Consider the following 21,517-nt stretch of genomic DNA (forward strand, 5'->3'; position numbering starts at 1 on the left):
AGTCGTCACTTGTTTGTAAACATAACGGTCATTCGGTTGCGAGTTCAACTCCAAGCATGGTTGTGGCCACCTTTTCACAGTGGGGAGTTTTGACTGGTGGCAGCGATAGTATAGAGAGCTCCGAGAACGTACTATCGCTGTGAGGAGCTTGGATTTTACGCCAGCTCCTCACAGCGATAGAACGTTCCCGGAGCTCTCTATACTATACCGAGAGCGTAACGAAGGTGTCACGCGCTGGGAAGGAGCTTGGATTTTACGAGTACTTCAAGCTCCCCACAGCGATAGCGCACTGAGAAGGAGCTTATTTAAGAGGTGAGGTGAGGTGAAATTGGGTTTAACGTCGCGTCCAAAGTTTTTATGTCTTTTTACACGTAAAATTGTGTAAAAATATGAACAAAACAGACTATTGTGAAACTGAGCAAACCAGATGTTAGTAGATCAAGGTGAATGTCCATGACCTATGACACCTTGACGACAGGTGAAATCAGGTACTTGAAACCCACGTGCATGTGATTTGACAGTGGTTAGTGATTTGTGAGTGGCATTGTGGGATAGTGAATCATCGTCAAAATATCAGAACGTAAAAGTAACATATTCCGTTGTCAAACAACTTACATGTCATTATTATTTTGTACATAAACATAACTGGTTTTTTTTATTGTTGTTTTGATAACTTTTTTTCCAAGGCTAATTTGCATAATGCCTATAGCCTGTTTCTGCCATGTCAGTTTGGACAATGTAAAAGTAACATATTCCGTTTTTAAACAACTTACATGTCATTATTATTTTGTACATAAACATAGCTGTTCTTTTTATTGTTGTTTTGATAACTTTTTTTCCAAGGCTAATTTGCATAATGCCTATAGCCTGTTTCTGCCATGTCAATTTGGACTTAGTTATATTTTTGAATGTTGAAAGTGCCTACAAATTACTTCCTGTAAAGAACATTTTGTATTGAGCACTGAGATAAAACTAGCAAATCCAGACTAGTACTTTTCCAGTTGTTTTGTTATTTCGTATTTACATCTACGTAATGCTTTGTGTCGATTATTAAATCCAGCAAAACAGGGGTTTTTCATTTCCATGAGTACTTATTTTTTTTTTAGTAATCTGGCTCAGTGACTGATTGTAGGTCATGGTTGATTGTTCATGTTTTCATTCACTGGTTTGGCTGGTCTAGAGTGAGTGAGTATGTCACTTTTAGCAATATTCCAGCAATATCATGGTGGGGTACACCAGAAAAGGGCTTCATACATTCTACCCATGTGGGGAATCGATGAGTGTGACGAGTGAACGCTTCAACCACTAGGCTGCACCACAGTCCTGGCTGGTCTAGACTCAGTCTTATAAAGGCCACCATGAAATAGCTTGCGTTCAACTACACATTTATTGACAAAGCCTTGAAAACATGTCCTTCAACATACTGAGCTTTCAGTCAGAGGTTTCAAATCAAAATGACCTGCATCTGATAAAAACTGAATGCTTATCTCCATATTTATTCATTTTGTTTTCAAATAATACATTATCAGCAACCAGAGGACCATGTAACTAATTATAACAATAAAAAATTAAAAAGTCGCAAAAATACGCATAGAAGAGGCCCTTGATCTTTTTGGCGACTTTTTTTAAAATTGATTGTTATAATTAGTTACATGGTCCTGTGTAAGCAACACATACTAAGAATAATCAGAGAAAGAATTGAAAGAATTGAATGCAACATCAATAAATTTATTTTCATAATATACATAAAATACTTCATAGTCTAATAAACAGTGATGAAGAACAACAGAAAACAACCATGAACAACAACTGCAGGAATACATAACTAACACATACAGCATCAACACCACCATCAGCAACCTATCAGTGTCCATCTTCCAGAGGCAAGGGTGTTAACTGACTACAACAGTCCAGTTTCCACCCTTGCCAAACAACGCTGGAATTTTGAGGCTTGATCGTAGTGCCATCAGTGGCCATGACGAGTTATGTCCCTTCTATGTCCCTTCTATTGACCAATCAGATTCCATCTCTCATATCACTTTCATTTGCTTCAAACAATATGACGGCCCCCAGTCAAGACGATCTGATCGATAATCAAGATCTATATTGTAATAGAACGGGCCTTACCTAGCGAAGTGCATCAAATCATTTGAGCACCTTGATCAAAAACCTGAAAAGATTTGGAAAATATCTGTCAACGCCCATTTGACGGTAAACATGTTTTGCACATCCTGCAGTCAATCATTATCTGCATGTTGAAATCCATGTTGATAACGAACAGGATATCTTGTTCTTTTGGCGATTTCTATCGGACAATGTATAGACACGTTAGTACCCCAAAATGTAACTTTGGAATTCTAGCCTAGTTCGGCAAGGGTGGAAACTTGACTTTTACAGTCAGTTAACTCCCTTGCCTCGGAAAGATGATCAGCGCCCCACAGTCCACAAAGCCCATATCTCAGTGTTGAGAAGCGTGATTTATTTTATAATTAGTCATGATAATATGTATAGAAAATTAGTACACGTTCCATATGCCCTGAGGCTATGCATACTGCATACACAAAGCTCTGGATAAATCTTCATTAATCCTATTTATATTAAAAGTAATAAGAATATGTATACACATTAGACCTTTTAAACTGATTTGATACCTCTCAATGTCGTGATGAATAGAGGTATCAAATCAGGAAAAGATCCGAGTTAAATTGTAAGAAATTGATACTGTCAGTATACTGTCTACTTGTTCTGATTTAAGATCTTTTGGCTGAAGGATCAATATACAGGACTGTCTACCTCTTATGCAGCACTGTTATTTTAAAAAAAAGAAGAAACAAATGTTACTCATGCACTCTCCATCATCAATACATAACTTGTTACAGTATTAGGGGCGGTCGGGTAGCCTAGTGGTTAAAGGGTTCGCTCGGTACACCAAGACCCGGCCACACTCAGCAAATTCCAGCTACATGACGGCGGTCTGAAAATAATCGAGTCTGGACCAGACAATCCAGTGATCGACATCATGAGCATAGATCTATACAATTTGAATACGATGACATGCATCACCACCTGATCCCTTTAGTTGCCTCTTACGACAAGCATAGTCGCCTAGTATGCACATGAATGACAAGATAGTGACTTGCTGATTCCATATATACTACAGCTCAATTTGAAAATTCATTGAAGTATTTCACTGTCATAGATGTGTCTCTCATATTTAAACATACCATACAATAACTCAAGTTTTGTCTGAGAATTTAGGCAGAGGATTCCGTATATGACATGCCTCTGATGTTGGGTGGAGACACGATTTATCAGGGGACATACTGACTGCACGAACACAAAGCGTGAAGAACAGCCATGACGTAGCTACACTCTACGTTACTACCTACACCAGCACTGACTTCAAGGAAACTTACAAATCACATATGACCGATTGGTCCAAATCACCTCAATTATCCAGTGTATCACATCGCCAGTATATCATGATAAATAAAGAAGAGAGGAAAAAAAATATATCATGTTATATACTCAAGACCTATTCTCAACCACAGCCTCATTTTGGAAGTTACGTCACCAGTTCCATTTCTCTTGATGAAGAGCTTCAAATCAACAACCAATCAAAATGTTTCCTATAAACACAAGTTCGGCATAGATCTAGATTAAAAGTTTAGTCTTGCGTAAGCATGTTAAGCGAGCCCTTGATATGTATAATCAAATCAAAATAAAAAAAAATAAAAACTGTTGGCAAGAAAACATGTTTCCCTGACTATTTACATATGACAGAGGGAAGCTCTTATTCCATAAGGGTGTTCTGGGGTATTTGAGCTGGCCCACAAAGTGGTGGAGAGGACGGGTGACATTTTTACATTGTTTCAGTCACCAAAGAACCGAGTAATTTGACCGTCACGTCTTTAAAAACACAGCTGTGGTGGAGAATGGATCCAGGGTTTTTATTAAAAAAGAATGGAAAAATAATTCATTGGGTAATCGAGGATGGATCACGAAATAATCTTCCGATTTGAAAATACTTTGTTTTCACAACGTTTACACTGACAGAACTTGACTTCTGACACAAAGTGACAAGTATACATCCATGGCTACCGGATGGTCACTATGGTTACGGTATACACAACACGTATTGCACCTTCTCCACATATCAGTGTATACATTCCAGGAGACCGCTCACATGTGTGCACTTCACTTCTAACCTATGATAGTTTGTGTTGCGAGGTCAAGTAAATCATGCAATGTGATTGGATGATATTGCTCTGCTGTCCGGTTGGTTGGGGGATGGGGGTGGGGGTGGAGGAGAAGTGGAGAGCAAAAAATAACGACAGACATTTGAATAAAATTATTAACTATGAACTCTGTATATTGATATTCCAGTTATATTTGTTATTCATAAGAGTATTAATATATTCTGCACTGACTGTGTTGACTGGAAGTAACTCTTTACAGTTCATACCAATACATCAAGGTAAATACAGAATTCTGTCCTTGAATCAGTCAGGTATATTACAAATACACAAACACAATCTTAATCTCTAAGACAACATTTCAAAACAGTTACATAGTTCAGATAAAATATACTGCGCACGATGCTACGACGGTGGATGACAGAGTGACAACACGCAGATCACATGAAGAAGGCCCACAATGCACTGATGTCAGTTCACATAGGAAGCGTTATTAAGTGCATTGATCGTCTACCGTGAAAGATAAGTGTAAAATGAGGTTTGGAATGAAAGTGTGAACTACGTCGGAAATCAGTTATTAACTGTAACAAAATCTCAATATGATGCATATTTCAATGCATCAAAAAATTATCCATAAAGGAAAAGCATGAAATTTGATTTTTCAATACATACATTTGTTACCATAGTTGGTCATCAATGTCGGCAAATAAACTGAAACGTGTACAATATGTACTGAAACTGAAAAAGAATCTTTCCACTGTAACCATGGTAACCAATATCAGCAGCACCTGTTTTAGTCATAAAAATAGTCTTTGAAATATCATCAAGAGAAATAATGTGTTCAGCACCAGATTGACTTTACCAAATAATAGAGAGATAGTTGTGGGAGTGGCACACTTGGATAAGACCCAACTGGATTAGTTGTAGGGAGGACTGAGTCACATGTATGCAGCTTTTAACAGTAACAAAAAACATGCACGTGTGTACATGGTGACAATCATGCATGTATGTTTAGGAGCAGGTTTATGCTTGGTACTTGACATTGAGCACTGAACTCACAACAAATGACTGGGTAGGCCAGGACATGCTTACCCTTTTCACGAACACCTGGTGTCAACACTGACTTAAATAATGCCAACGTGACATTAAATTTTAACTCACTAAAGTGATCCATTCATATAATTTCACTGCTATTTGCCTTTTAAGTCGAATGGGATCTGTTTTGGTAGATAATGGACTGATTATTCTAATGTTTTATATTTAAGTGAACAAATCAAACACTGCAATATTTGAATAAACCTTCAGATCAGTTCAGCATCAAATCTCTCCAACTGTTCGGTGTGGATGTATTTCTTTTGACATACAGTTCATCAATGATTATATCAATGATGGAGTAAGATCACAGCTTTCAACAGTCTCACCAAACTATTTTGTCTGAAGGTAGTTCATACATCATAGACACTACTTCCAAGTCAACTTACTGATCAGACATTAGAGAGCTTCAACACCAAGCAACATTTGATCCCATAATGGGTGAAGTCTACAATCATTCACAGAATTATTTGCTTGTTGTTGAACGCCACACTTAGCAAATTCCAGCTACACAACAGCGGTCTGTAAATAATCAAGTCTGGACCAGACAATCCAGTGATTGACAGCATGAGCATCGATCCATACAATTTGGATATGACGACATGCAACAACCAAGTCAGCAAGCCTGACCACTCGATCCAATTAGTCGCCTCTTACGACAAGCACAGTCGGCTCTTAAGACAAGCATGGGTTGCTGAAGACCTATTCTGACCCAGATCTTCACTAAGTGAGGGTGTTGGGTTGAAAAAACAGTGTTACAGTTATACAGAATTAATCAAGTAACCATGGTAACCATTAATACATAATATTTTGAATCACCATTTCTAATCTTTTTGGCCTTTTTCGGAGAAGTGCTTTGTTTTAAAACAAGCTCTTGTAATATATTGCCATCATGCAATGGATACATTGTAAAATGGGAATGAAATACTTGACAGTTTTTTTAAAACAAACAACTAATTCTGTTTTAACAGAGATAAATCTCAAAGTTCATTTATTTTAATGTTGAAATAAATAAATAAATGTAATATTCCTAATAATGTAAATATTACATAGTTACAAACAAAAACAAAATAATGGAGACTGTTTTATAGGAAAACAATGAGTGGAATGGTGAATGAAAGTGACTATACTGATGAAATACACCATTGATTACATTTCTCCAAAACAAAAGGAATCCCAATTGATCAGGACATATGGATGACGAGCAGTCTGTGCCCAAACCTTCCACTAGCCTGGAAATACCACTTAACATCATCATCTTTCATTTTTAAGGATAAAAAAATAATAGTCTTGGTTCTCTGGCACCGCCTGCATCATCATAAAGTTCACCGAACATTTCATTTTTATTTCTATTTTAAAAATAAAACCAAAAAAATCCTTAAAAATACCAAGTCCAACAGAAGTCAAATACTGTTTTCCAGTATTTTACTCATCAAGGAATACATTTATGCAGGGAGGCCCTTTCCCCGTTTGATTGTACACTACTGTTTATTTGGTTACACATCTGTTAATTTTGGTTACATACTAGTTTGAACAACCAAAAAAAACCACTGGCCTCTCGCACTATATTTTCAAAAGCCACTGCCTGAGAACCAATTCTTTTATTTTTTAAGCCTAATATACAGACTATTAAAAGCTGAGCACAGTAGATGAAACATAATTTTACAAGACTCAGGCTTCGGATATGTAATTAAATCATAAACAGCAAGAGCCCCAGTTATCCAGACAAGTGTTCGGCTCATATGACAGAATCATTGTAATACATCACCTTAGATGACACTGAACTACCCAGCTGGAATCGGGGATACTTGCAGGATGAAGACGAGGATACAAATTGCATATGTTTAATTTGATGCCTCTGGTCGGTTACGTGAAATCATGTAATGCAGTTTGGAAGAACCTAGACTGGTCAACTGCCTCTGTTGGATATGCTGGCTAATGCTACACCTGTACAGCCAGCAGGCTGAGTCGAAGCAGAGGCAGGGGACCAGTCTAGGAATAACCATCCAAGAGTTACCTCCCTTTACATATCAATCACTTTTAAATTTCAGTAATTTTTAATAGGTGGAAAAACAAATTTCGTCATTTTTTTATTTGGTTTGAACGCCAGATCTGTTAAATGAAAGCTGTAAGTGTGTTGTTGTGCTTGTGACCGAGATACAAGCATACTCTACTTTCATCCATTGCCAGTGGTTGGTCATGGGTAGCCTGTGTCATAACATTTTGCTCAGCTGGCCATTTACATTACATCATCAGAAAATCCTACACACAACTGTAAGCAAGGTCTCAATAGGGAGCTGATGTTTCAAAAATAAAATATCTTTTCATCCATGACTAGCTTTGTTTTTAGAAAATAGGAACGTAATCGAGAACTTACCTAGATGTGAATTGACCATTCCAGTCATATCATTGAAAAATGTTATAAGCAATAGGTGGATAAAGAACACAAAGTATATTTTCTTGTTTTCCTTTTAAAACTGAAATATAAAAACTTATGCAATAGCTCTTTATATGCTGTTAACTCACCAAAAGTTTGAAAAAGAAATAAACACATTTTACATTTTTCAGATATTTCATCAGCAGATTATAGTTTGCCTTGACATAATAAGCAAATTTCATTTTTTTTCAATAAAGGACATCAAATAATGCCATATGTATCTCAATTCCAGTATAACCTATTCAAGATATGTCCCCAATTCTGATTGGCCAGTGTTTCAGCCAATCATTACTCAGATAGCTGGAGGTGCTCCTCTTCAGGTCCTGGTGGGCGTTTAAACTCGGGGCGTGTCAGAAGGAAGATGACGAGGGTGGCGAATGCTACGATGGTGAGACCAAGACAGTTCAGCAGGACTCCTTCGGGTATGAACTTGTTGTAACTTATACTGAAACAAGAAAGCTATTTGTTAGGCCACAACCCCATGAACCTCCCCGAGGATACCAGGACTAGTCCTTCAGTTGGCTGCAATCAAACTTCCTGCATATTTTTTCTATTCTGCCAAAACTTATGATAATAAAGTAATTATTATTTGATCAAAGTTTTAGTATCTGAAACAAACATATTTTAAGATTTTCCATTTTCCTTTCTCCTTTATCTATTAATATATCATATAAAGGAGCCAAAATAATGTTGCCAAAGAATTGTGGACATGCTTGGAAGTTTCTGATCATTTTTGTTTCAGTGTGTGTTCATTGCCGTCTACATTCCCAGAATAGTTATTTTGTTACGATCTGGTAGTCAGGACATCAAAACCCAATGATACTGAATCATCTTCAGTAGAATACATTAATGTGATTCGGAAACTAATGATTTTATCGCTAGTTTGACTCAAGCAACTTCCAATAGTCATAATAAAACGAGTGTAATGTCTCGATTGGTCATTTTGAAACGAAATAAACAGACTTCTTACCAGTCGATAAACACACGCGCTCATGTTTGTAGCAGACGGTGCAAGAGAAAATAACAATCCTCTCGTGTCTATGAAAATTTAATCCTTGTGTTTTTCTCTCCATGGATTTTTAGTAGGACATTCCTAACAAATTCACGCCAGTTACCACCTATGTGACTACTTCACTTACTTTGTGAAAATGACTTTCTCCGTTATTCCCATGAGTGCCGTTGCCACAGCGAAGCAGAGGATGGCGATGCCCCAGAACACGTGATACGGCATGTACATCCGACGAGAGGCCATTCCCGCCTTGGGGTACAGGTAGGACACAAATCCAAACACCCACTGCAACACAACCAACCACAACCAATCACAACTGACCTCTGGATCAGTAAAGGAGAACAAGATCCTTTATCCTTTTCTCCTCAGCAGCTCCCTGAAGTTCAAAGACGCCTCTTCCCAAGGCAGCGACTGGAAGAATTTGTTTTATTGCAAAGTTGCCAATATGTCCGGGCATGACAAGCACAAGCTATGGGGGATCTATTCTGCCCTGTGTGTGCATGACAAGCACAAGCTATGGGGACCTATTCTGCCCTGTGTGTGCATGACAAGCACAAGCTATGGGGGACCTATTCTGCCCTGTGTGTGCATGACAAGCACAAGCTATGGGGGACCTATTCTGCCCTGTGTGTGCATGACAAGCACAAGCTATGGGGACCTATTCTGCCCTGTCCGGCATGACAAGCACAAGCTATGGGGACCTATTCTGCCCTGTGTGCATGACAAGCACAAGCTATGGAGGACCTATTCTGCCCTGTGTGTGCATGACAAACACAAGCTATGGGGGACCTATTCTGCCCTGTGTATGCATGACAAACACAAGCTATGGGGGACCTATTCTGCCCTGTCCGGGCATGACAAACACAAGCTATGGGGGACCTATTCTACCCTGTCCGGCATGACAAGCACAAGCTATGGGGGACCTATTCTACCCTGTCCGGGCATGACAAGCACAAGCTATGGGGACTTATTCTGCCCTGTGTGTGCATGACAAACACAAGCTATGGGGGACCTATTCTGCCCTGTCCGGCATGACAAACACAAGCTATGGGGACTTATTCTGCCCTGTGTGTGCATGACAAGCACAAACTATGGGGACTTATTCTGCCCTGTGTGTGCATGACAAACGCAAGCTATGGGGGACCTATTCTACCCTGTCCGGGCATGACAAGCACAAGCTATGGGGACTTATTCTGCCCTGTCCGGCATGACAAACACAAGCTATGGGGACCTATTCTGCTCTGTCCGGGCATGACAAACACAAGCTGTGGGGGACCTATTCTGCCCTGTCCGGGCATGACAAACGCAAGCTATGGGGGACCTATTCTACCCTGTCTGGGCATGACAAGCACAAGCTATGGGGACTTATTCTGCCCTGTGTGTGCATGACAAACACAAGCTATGGGGGACCTATTCTGCCCTGTCCGGGCATGACAAACACAAGCTTTGGGGGACCTATTCTGCCCTGTCCGGCATGACAAACACAAGCTATGGGGACTTATTCTGCCCTGTCCGGCATGACAAACACAAGCTATGGGGGACCTATTCTGCCCTGTGTGTGCATGACAAACACAAGCTATGGGGGACCTATTCTGCCCTGTGTGTGCATGACAAACACAAGCTATGGGGGACCTATTCTGCCCTTTGTGTGCATGACAAACACAAGCTATGGGGGACCTATTCTGCCCTGTGTGTGCATGACAAACATAAGCTATGGGGGACCTATTCTGCCCTGTCCGGGCATGACAAACACAAGCTATGGGGGACCTATTCTGCCCTGTCCGGGCATGACAAACACAAGCTATGGGGGACCTATTCTGCCCTGTCCGGGCATGACAAACGCAAACTATGGGGACCTATTCTGCCCTGTCCGGCATGACAAGCACAAACTATGGGGACCTATTCTGCCCTGTCCGGGCATGACAAACACAAGCTGTGGGGGACCTATTCTACCCTGTCCGGGCATGACAAGCACAAACTATGGGGACCTATTCTGCCCTGTCCGGGCATGACAAACACAAACTATGGGGACCTATTCTGCCCTGTCCGGGCATGACAAACGCAAACTATGGGGACCTATTCTGCCCTGTCCGGCATGACAAGCACAAACTATGGGGACCTATTCTGCCCTGTCCGGGCATGACAAACACAAACTATGGGGACCTATTCTGCCCTGTCCGGGCATGACAAACACAAGCTATGGGGGACCTATTCTGCCCTGTCCGGGCATGACAAGCACAAGCTATGGGGACTTATTCTGCCCTGTGTGTGCATGACAAACACAAGCTATGGGGGACCTATTCTGCCCTGTCCGGGCATGACAAACACAAGCTATTGGGGACCTATTCTGCCCTGTCCGGGCATGACAAACACAAGCTTTGGGGGACCTATTCTGCCCTGTCCGGCATGACAAACACAAGCTTTGGGGGACCTATTCTGCCCTGTCCGGCATGACAAACACAAGCTATGGGGATCTATTCTGCCCTGTCCGGCATGACAAGCACAAACTATGGGGGACCTATTCTGCCCTGTGTGTGCATGACAAACACAAGCTATGGGGGACCTATTCTGCCCTGTCCGGCATGACAAGCACAAACTATGGGGACCTATTCTGCCCTGTGTGTGCATGACAAACACAAGCTATGGGGGACCTATTCTGCCCTGTGTGTGCATGACAAACACAAGCTATGGGGGACCTATTCTGCCCTGTGTGTGCATGACAAACACAAGCTATGGGGGACCTATTCTGCCCTGTCCGGGCATGACAAACACAAGCTATGGGGGACCTATTCTGCCCTGTCCGGGCATGACAAACACAAGCTATGGGGACCTATTCTGCCCTGCGTGTGCATGACAAACACAATCTATGGGGGACCTATTCTGCCCTGTCCGGGCATGACAAACACAAGCTATGGGGACCTATTCTGCCCTGTGTGTGCATGACAAACACAAACCATGGGGGACCTATTCCGCCCTGTCCGGGCATGACAAACACAAGCTATGGGGGACCTATTCCGCCCTGTCCGGCATGACAAACACAAGCTATGGGGGACCTATTCTGCCCTGCGTGTGCATGACAAACACAAACTATGGGGGACCTATTCCGCCCTGTCCGGGCATGACAAACACAAGCTATGGGGGACCTATTCTGCCCTGTGTGTGCATGATAAACACAAGCTATGGGGGATCTATTCTACCCTGTCCGGCATGACAAACACAAGCTATGGGGGACCTATTCTGCCCTGCGTGTGCATGACAAACACAAGCTATGGGGGACCTATTCTGCCCTGTGTGTGCATGACAAACACAAGCTATGGGGGACCTATTCTGCCCTGTCCGGCATGACAAGCACAAGCTATGGGGGACCTATTCTGCCCTGTCCGGCATGACAAGCACAAGCTATGGAGGACCTATTCTGCCCTGTCCAGCATGACAAGCACAAGCTATGGGGATCTATTCTGCCCTGTTCAGCATGACAAGCACAAGCTATGGGGACCTATTCTGCCCTGTCCGGGCATGACAAACACAAGCTATGGGGGACCTATTCTGCCCTGTCCGGGCATGACAAACACAAGCTATGGGGGACCTATTCTGCCCTGTCCGGGCATGACAAGCACAAGCTATGGGGGACCTCATATTAAGTATTAAGTACCTCGTCTGCCCATGTGGGTGTGGCACTCACCTGGAGCCCGAACATGACGACGGTGATGATTCCGAGCCAGCTGTGAAGGGAGTACATGTTGGGGATGGGGGTCGCTGCCAAGTTGTGGGAGTCAAACACGGCCTTGAGTCCAACGCTGGCGAAGATGAGGGCTCCAGCCTGCATGCAGGCGTGGACAATCTTGATGATCAGCTTGTTGTCATTCCGGAACACTCGGTAGGCCAAGATGGCTGACAACAGGGGAAGGGTTGAATTTATTGTCTTATAACAGCTTTCCGAGATAAATCAAAATAGTGCGGTGGAAATCAAATAACGTTTAAATATGCAAGTCACAAGAAAGTTGTGGAAAGTCCATTATTAAGTCTTTGTGACCATTAACATGAAAAATAATTACTTTTGTCATTTTTAGCATTATTTCAGCTATATCTCAACTGCAGACAGCTTATTGAGCTTACCATATTGTGCCAATGAACTTAGGCTTCGCCTGACCAGCAGTTGCTAAAACCTCTAGACTACCCCTCCACCCCTGGGTGCCAAGGATGATACTTACCATCACCAAACAGGAACACCATGCCAATGATCATGAACAAAGGATGGTAATTGAATTCCAGGAGCGGGTTACTCTGCCACGCAAACCCCCCCCGGAAGTGCCCCATCCACACGGCCACCATAACGACTGCCGCCAGTCCGAACACCTGGACGAGGAGCACGAGCCATGTGAACGTCTTCATGGAGAAAGAAGTGGCACTGGTCGATCCTCCATCAAAGGCTTCCATGTCTTGACTGCAATTACAAAGAATGAGCAAAGGGTTTAAACATGTTAAAGACACTTTTAGCAATTTTCAAGCCATAACCTGGTGCGTGGTCACCAGAACTGGGCTACACACAATGTATCTGTGCTGGGAATCAAACCCAGACTAATTATCAGAACAAGTGGATGGTCTGTCCACTGTGCCAATTCTAGAACATACGTTACAGGCTTAGACATGACCACTGGTCATTTAGTCAGTGACTAGTGAATGTATAGGGGGACAAGTTTTTTCCCCCAAACTAGTTATTTTATTCGTAATGTATAGGGGGACAAGTTTTTTCCCCTAAACTAGTTATTTTATTTGTAATGTATAGGGCGACAAGTTTTTTCCCCCAAACTAGTTATTTTATTCGTAATGTATAGGGGGACAAGTTTTTTCCCCTAAACTAGTTATTTTATTCGTAATGTATAGGGGGACAAGTTTTTTCCCCTAAACTAGTTATTTAATTCGTTTGCACTCGGAAGATCGGAAGGTCAGTCTCCTTGACTAGGTTGATGCTTGTCATCGTTTCCCAAATGCTTGGGTCAATGCTCATGATATTAATCACTGGATGGTCTTGTCCAGACTCGATTATTTACAGACCGCTGTTATATAGCTTGAATATTGCTGAGTGCAGCGTTAAACAACAAACTTAACAAACAAACTAAGAGGAGCTGGGGACTATTACAATACGACCAGTGGTGTTACACGTAGGGAGGTCAGGCAAAGTTTATACATACATAATCTCATCTAGTTTTATACATCTGCTTAACATAAGGAAACAATGATGCCTGTGATGTCTATCATGGCATGACAAATAAACTATACTAATATGAAAGAATCTGATAGTTCTTAATGTTTTGGGAGTAGAGTAACAAAAATGATGAGCATAAAGCGATATTCATCTTATACACTTTTTGAAGTCCAACATGCACCGATGTTAGTCGTTCCACGACATTTGCTGTAATAATATAGCCTTATAGCACGGTTTGATATAAGCTGGGAGGATGTGCCACGCATGGTTTATGTGTGCCAATGCAGGATATGCAGGATATATAATAATATGACATGTGTTATTGATCTGATAAACCAACAAGATCAAGATCTTATAAATATGCAAATGAGGTCACCTGGTAGGAACTTCTTTCCAGCTCCATACAATGCCGTTTTCTCAAAACTATTGACTAATGTTCCCCATGTGTCGCCATGTTTTTTAAAACAAGAAAAGCTACAAGTAATTCTGGACTGTCTTACGATGAAAATAAGATTTAGTCGCTGAGGCATTTTATTGACAGGAGCCAGGTGGCGATCCATAGGTTTATACAGGTCGGATAATTACAAAATCGCATATGCGACTGGATTAGTCACAACTTGGAGGTTGTTTTTGTAGACAAAACTAGCTTCACGTCATTTGGTTATATATTATAAATTGGTCAGTTAAGTCAAACATTCATTCAGACACAGTTTCTAAACTTCATTGAGTGAAATAACATCTTAAACATGGATTATTTTAAGAATGACATTATTTGATAACGATATTATAACCCTCATGTGTTTCCATATTAGGAATAAAAAATATCTTTTATGCTTGCCAATGGGTTGCCTAATACCATTTTACAAATATGGTATTCACAAATTGGAAAAACACATGGGTAATAATCTCTATATATAAACGCTGTATTGATTAATGCCTCCATAGATCTTCATGACCTATATTCAAGATATGTAAATAAGCATGTATATTAAATGTTTATCATGTTAATAACAACTTTATATTTGATGTTATTAAAGCATGGTTCATACAGATATGGAACACCAAACTCCAAGGCCATTTTAAGTCTTTCACCTTTCATTTTACAAGGCTTTTTGGTTGGGGCCTCAGTCTGTCAGTATTGTTTTATATCCAGCATATAATATATTAGTCGAGAGATCTACAAAATAGAGTGAATATCATAAATTGTCCAAAAGATTTATTTTCACAACCAATGAATAAAATAAATTAAGTCTGTCATAAATTTAAATATGTTTTTTGACAAGTGTTTGTCATTTTGTGTATATTCAGGGCTTTTCAAGCCATTCTGGTTATTTTCAGGGCTTTTCAGGGTTGACACTTAAATTCAAGCTCTTTTCATTGAACAAACATTCATGAAAAGGTTCACTATGTTTTCAAAAAGTTATTTTTACATGTCAACAATTTTGAAATTTGAATGATGACAATAAGGGCAGTACATTTATAAGAAACCTCAATCATGTCTTTAAATCAAGTAAAAAATGTTGTATATGGGATGATCAATGGATTAGTGAGTGAGTGGGGTTTAACGCCGCTTTGAACAGTATGCCAGTAATATCGCAGCGAGCCAGCTTCATGTAGGAGGAGAGCTGAAAGTGATGCAGGTCTCAGACTTTTACCAGTTTGGGAAAACCCACAAGCATGGGTATGGTGCTCACAAACCTAGAAACAAAATCACAAGTTTCTAGCATGCTCAAGGGACGCAACTCTGCACAGCACAATATTTATAGGTCTAAACAATACCTCCGTCATGTCTATAGTTCAAGTAAATAATGTAGTATATTGGATATTCAACATAATAACAAAAGCTGTATTTCAAACAGATGGCATGACAACATTATTGAATACTTCCAAATTAAAATATTAAAAAAAGATCCCATAAAAATCCATAAATAAATTGAAAATGATATGTCCAATATTTTTTTAGGTGATGATATTGGTACAGTGGCTGATATTTTACAGAAATGAGCTGTCGTGACAACCATTTTACATTCTGCAAACTGAAGAGTTTACTTCCTTGTTGCTAGGACATGATATTGACATGTTCCTTAGATTTGGAAAAGTTTCAAAGCAAACAGAGAGAAGGACAACACACTTCGACGAAGACCCATAACATCAGCTAACTTTGATGAAGACCCACAACATCAGCTCACTTTGACGAAGACCCATAACATCAGCTCACTTTGATGAAGACCCACAACATCAGCTCACTTTGATGAAGACCCACAACATCAGCTTACTTTGATGAAGACCCATAACATCAGCTCACTTTGATGAAGACCCACAACATCAGCTCACTTTGATGAAGACCCATAACATCAGCTCACTTTGATGAAGACCCACAACATCAGCTCACTTTGACGAAGACCCACAACATCAGCTAATTTTGATGAAGACCCACAACATCAGCTTACTTTGATGAAGACCCATAACATCAGCTCACTTTGATGAAGACCCATAACATCAGCTCACTTTGACGAAGACCCATAACATCAGCTCACTTTGATGAAGACCCACAACATCAGCTCACTTTGACGAAGACCCACAACATCAGCTAACTTTGATGAAGACCCACAACATCAGCTCACTTTGACGAAGACCCATAACATCAGCTCACTTTGATGAAGACCCATAACATCAGCTCACTTTGATGAAGACCCACAACATCAGCTCACTTTGACGAAGACCCACAACATCAGCTCACTTTGATGAAGACCCACAACATCAGCTCACTTTGACGAAGATCCACAACATCAGCTCACTTTGACGAAGACCCACAACATCAGCTTACTTTGACGAAGACCCACAACATCAGCTCACTTTGATGAAGACCCACAACATCAGCTCACTTTGACGAAGACCCACATCAGCTCACTTTGATGAAGACCCACAACATCAGCTCACTTTGACGAAGACCCATAACATCAGCTCACTTTGATGAAGACCCACAACATCAGCTCACTTTGATGAAGACCAATAACATCAGCTCACTTTGATGAAGATCCATAACATCAGCTCACTTTGACGAAGACCCACGACATCAGCTCACTTTGACGAAGATCCATAACATCAGCTCACTTTGACAATGCCAATTTTGTTTTTGTTTGTTGTTTAATGCAACACTCAGCAATATTCCAGCTGCATGACAGCAGTCTGTGAATAATAAAGTCTGAGCCAGTCAACCCAGTGACTGACATCATGAGCATCAATCCACGCAATTGGGATACAATGACCCACATCAACCAAGTCACCGAGCTTGACCACCCGATCTCGTTAGTCGCCTCTTACGACAAGCATGGTTTGCTGAAGACCTATTCTAACCCGCATCATCACAGGTCTGACAATGTCAAGGTGAGCTCAAAATGCAGAACGCAATTAGTACACATAGTATGGGGAGGTAAGCAGGTATAGGGAGATTAGGGGAGAAATCTGCTTATTTCATCAACTGGTAAACTCTGTGCTCAGCATGTTAAGTTATAAGGGGCAAGCCAAAATGTAAGTCAGCTTGTTCAGTTATAAGGGACAAGCCAAAATGTAAGTCAGCGTGTTTTTAGTTATAAGGGACACGCCAAATTGTAAGTCAGCATGTTCTGTGAAAAGCCAAAATGTAAGTCAGCATGTTCAGTTATAAGGGACAAGCCAAAATGTAAGTCAGCATGTTCAGTTATAAGGGACAAGCCAAAATGTAAGTCAGCATGTTCAGTTATAAGGGACAAGCCAAAATGTAAGTCAGCATGTTCAGTTATAAGGGACAAGCCAAAATGTAAGTCTGCATGTCAAGTGAAAAGCCAAAATGTAAGTCAGCATGTTCTGTGAAAAGCTAAAATGTAAGTCACATGTTCTGTGAAAAGCCAAAATGTAAGTCAGCATGTTCTGTGAAAAGCCAAAATGTAAGTCAGCATGTTCTGTGAAAAGCCAAAATGTAAGTCAGCATGTTCAGTTATAAGGGACAAGCCAAAATGTAAGTCAGCATGTCAAGTGAAAAGCCAAAATGTAAGTCAGCATGTTCAGTTATAAGGGACAAGCCAAAATGTAAGTCAGCATGTCAAGTGAAAAGCCAAAATGTAAGTCAGCATGTTCTGTTATAAGGGACAAGCCAAAATGTAAGTCAGCATGTCAAGGGAAAAGCCAAAATGTAAGTCAGCGTGTTCTGTGAAAAGCTAAAATGTAAGTCACATGTTCTGTGAAAAGCCAAGATGTTAGTCAACGTGTTCTGTGAAAAGCTAAAATGTAAGTCAACATGTTCTGTGAAAAGCCAAAATGTAAGTCAGCGTGTTCTGATATAAGGGATAAGTCAAAATATTAGTTCCGGGGTTGTTCTGCAGATGACCGTAGTGCTATGACTTTCGTAACACCCCAAGTCAACACTTGCTCTACGATCACCTTGTTAAATGCAGTATTCAAAGCTAGTGGCTCCAAGCATCATGACAACTGTCATGTAGTGTGTTTGGATAATGGCAGTGCTTATAATGGTAATAATACACAGGATACAAGATCTACAATCTACCTTTGGACAGCCCGGGGCAGCTGCTCATTATCATAGTATGTTGTGTCTGTACTGGCCATATTTCCAAGCTGTACACAATGCAGAAACAAAGGTGGTAAAATGTGTCCTCATTTCGCAAGCAAACGTGTTACCATGGTTACAATATATGTTGGTGAACTGGCTTAATGCCACTGTGAACAGCATTTAGTTATAATGGTTATATCCAGCGTGACAGCTTAATGTGGGAGGAAAGCCCGAAGTGATGCAGGGCTCAGATATTTACCACTAATAAAATGCCAAAACCCACCAGAACATGTATGGTGCTAACCAGTGTCTGAGATAACTGCCTGCCCTCCTGCCCGCCTGCCTGCCCGCCTGCCCATCTGCCCGTGACCTGTAACTTTCTGTTTGGGCTGTCCAAAATTTTCCTCCACATCTCTCGCAGATAATTTTATGTTAAGATTTAGCATAACTTCTCATAGATTTTTCAAGTAACTGTTTGCATTATTTCAACTGTATCAAGACGTGATTTGTCTCTCATTTTTCGCAGTATTCAATATGTATGTCTGAATGCAGGCAGGTAACTTTGAAGATGGGCAGTCAACATTTGCGGGTCACCTGCCCAACTGTCTTGGTAGGTTTTAAGATTTTTTCAAACACTGGTGCTAACAAACCTAGAAACAATACAAGTGTCAATCAGGGATTCCACAAATTGTGGTGTCTTAGATGGCTTGGTTACCCATGTGCCTTCTTGTTACCACGGTTACAATACATGGCAAAAATATACACAAAGCAATGTATTCTCAAGGCAGAAACAACAGCATCTGCAGTGTGGAAAAAAACATAAGGAACAATCATGTTACCGTGGTTACATCATGTACGTTGCTTTCACATGATAGAAATATGACATGACACGGGTTCCAAATGTTTAGATGGCAGAAACAATTAGCCCAACAACAGAAAACACTTGTTTCAGGTAATCAAGCAACCCATTGTTTGTTGTTTAAAGCCACACCCAGCATATTCCAGCTATATGACAGCTATATGACAGCAGTCTGTGAATAATCAAGTCTGGGCCAGACAACCCAGTGACTGACATCGTGAGCATTGATCCACACAATTGGGATAAGATGACACGCATCAACCAAGTCAGCGAGCCTGACCCCCCAATCCTGTTAGTCACCTCTTACGACAAGCCTAAATCTCATTTTACGACAAGCATGGATTGCTGAAGACCTATTCTACTAACCCAGATTTTCAGGAAACATTATGACATGTCAGTTTAATCATTGTGAACGTGGGAAGTATCCCAAAGGGAACAGGTTGTTGGCATTTGGTTAATCACACAAGGACGGGTATGGTGCTGACAAACCAAGAAACATAATCTGGTTTCGATCTGGTCAACAATCAATGGATTTCTGGTACAACTGAAGGAGCTACCTCTGCAATCAAATCATAGAATCTTAATCGATCAGGCCCCGATTTCTCGAAACAAACATAAGTTTTTACTCAAATCTCAAACTGAGTTTGCAAAAAAAACTCAGCTGAGTTTTTAACTCAGGACTTAAGTCAGTTTTTTAACTTAAGTTTGTTTCGAGAAATCGGGGCCAGGCCACCATTGCCCCATCATAAAGCATGGTTATTTCTCAAAAGAATATTTTTATCATAATTTACTAACCTGAAATACCAACAATGAGAAAGTGCAAGCCAATGTCCTGACGTCTGTAACGTGTGAGGTTAAGTATACATACAGTCCTCCACTTAGGTCTAGATCAGCTGTTCCCAATGAAACAAGTCGAAATGCAGCGTTCAGAAACTCAAGAAGGTAGGTGAATTCCTAATATCTGTTATAGCTTATGTAAGACCTTATCTAAGACTTATGAAAGACTTGTCACAGATCAGGTCCCGAGATGGATGCCGCAGGAATGGAAAATCCTTTAATACTTTACAGCTGACAGGTACACAATGCAAAGAAGAGATTGTGCGTTTCCCATCATACTTAATTTCATGCGATAGTAGACAATGCAAGTGGGCATGACTAAGGGTAACCTACATCACGAGAAACACTGATAGCACTTATCTCCATCTGTACAGCTACAAAGGTGATACTTTCATTGTAAAAGTTAGAGGTTCTCAGGCCGTCAATGAAATCTTTATTGTGTAGACTTGTGTCAAAACCTCAGCTCAGACATGATGACATCTACCTCAACAGCAGGATCAGTGCAACAGGCTGGGGTTGCCATGGTTACTCAGGGTTAATTAACATAATTTCACATGTAGATATTGTTTATTGGACATATTTTTATATGTTGAAATATTCCAGCTGTGTAATCAAGTATGGGGCAGGCAACCTCAACAGTCTGTGACACTAAGGGTAGATTTAACATCGCTCAACCCGTTATAACATAGTCCTAGAGCTACTGACAACTGGGCACTTAACTTTTATGCATTATATATGTGTATATATATAACCATGATAACTGTATATATCTACGTGTCAATTGTTTATCAAAGCTGTACATAAATAAATGTAAGTGTGACTGAACAGCTAAAAGTTGGATATTAGGAGCTATTTTTAATATCACTATCCTAAACCCAGTGTCTTGCAAACTTCTGTTCGTTCTAATAAGCAGGGATTTTCCTGGGTCAATATAATCTGAGTTAAAATTTGGAGGATGGCACATGATTTCCAACAGTTTTACCAATGTCATATCGATGCACATGCTCAGAAGCCTTTTACCGATCCTTGATGGAGATATAGCTGATAGATAGAAGAAAATCAAAGTGACAATTAGTAATTAGTGATGAAATGGGGTTTAACGTTGCATCCAAGATTATTACACTTGTATAGCGACATCATGTGTGTGTGTGTGTGTGTGTGTGTGTGTCTGCTTGTACTAGTTCAGACTGATGCTGATTTTATAGTGCTAGCCTACTAAGATACCATGCCACAGTTTAACATGAATACCCCACTCAGACACAGTATACTGACTCCGAGCCAACCAGTCCTTGTTTTAGCCCCTTAATGCCGAGCGCCAGACAGGGAAACAACAAG

At 40.7% G+C, this 21,517-nt stretch overlaps 1 protein-coding gene across 3 annotated transcripts in view; it reads right to left on the reverse strand.

The window, feature by feature from the left end:
- Positions 1-4,263: 4,263 nt before the first annotated feature.
- Positions 4,264-21,517, reverse strand: part of LOC139464873 (transmembrane ascorbate-dependent reductase CYB561-like) — a 46,519-nt gene continuing 29,265 nt past the window's right edge. For 2 of the 3 annotated variants that reach the window (XM_071246437.1, XM_071246436.1), the window contains 4 exons: positions 12,946-13,178; positions 12,417-12,625; positions 8,865-9,019; positions 4,264-8,170 (listed from right to left, as the gene is read on the reverse strand). In XM_071246437.1, coding sequence (XP_071102538.1) covers positions 8,014-8,170; positions 8,865-9,019; positions 12,417-12,625; positions 12,946-13,178 — 754 coding nt within the window. In that variant the 3' untranslated portion in view covers positions 4,264-8,013. Of the gene's footprint in view, positions 8,171-8,864; positions 9,020-12,416; positions 12,626-12,945; positions 13,179-18,483; positions 18,552-20,140; positions 20,355-21,517 lie in introns of those variants that run through there. The other variant, XM_071246435.1, reaches the window with a different exon arrangement.

This window comes from Haliotis cracherodii, unplaced genomic scaffold (assembly GCF_022045235.1).
Source record: "Haliotis cracherodii isolate W230 unplaced genomic scaffold, xgHalCrac1.p SCAF_17, whole genome shotgun sequence".
Lineage (NCBI taxonomy): Eukaryota > Metazoa > Mollusca > Gastropoda > Lepetellida > Haliotidae > Haliotis > Haliotis cracherodii.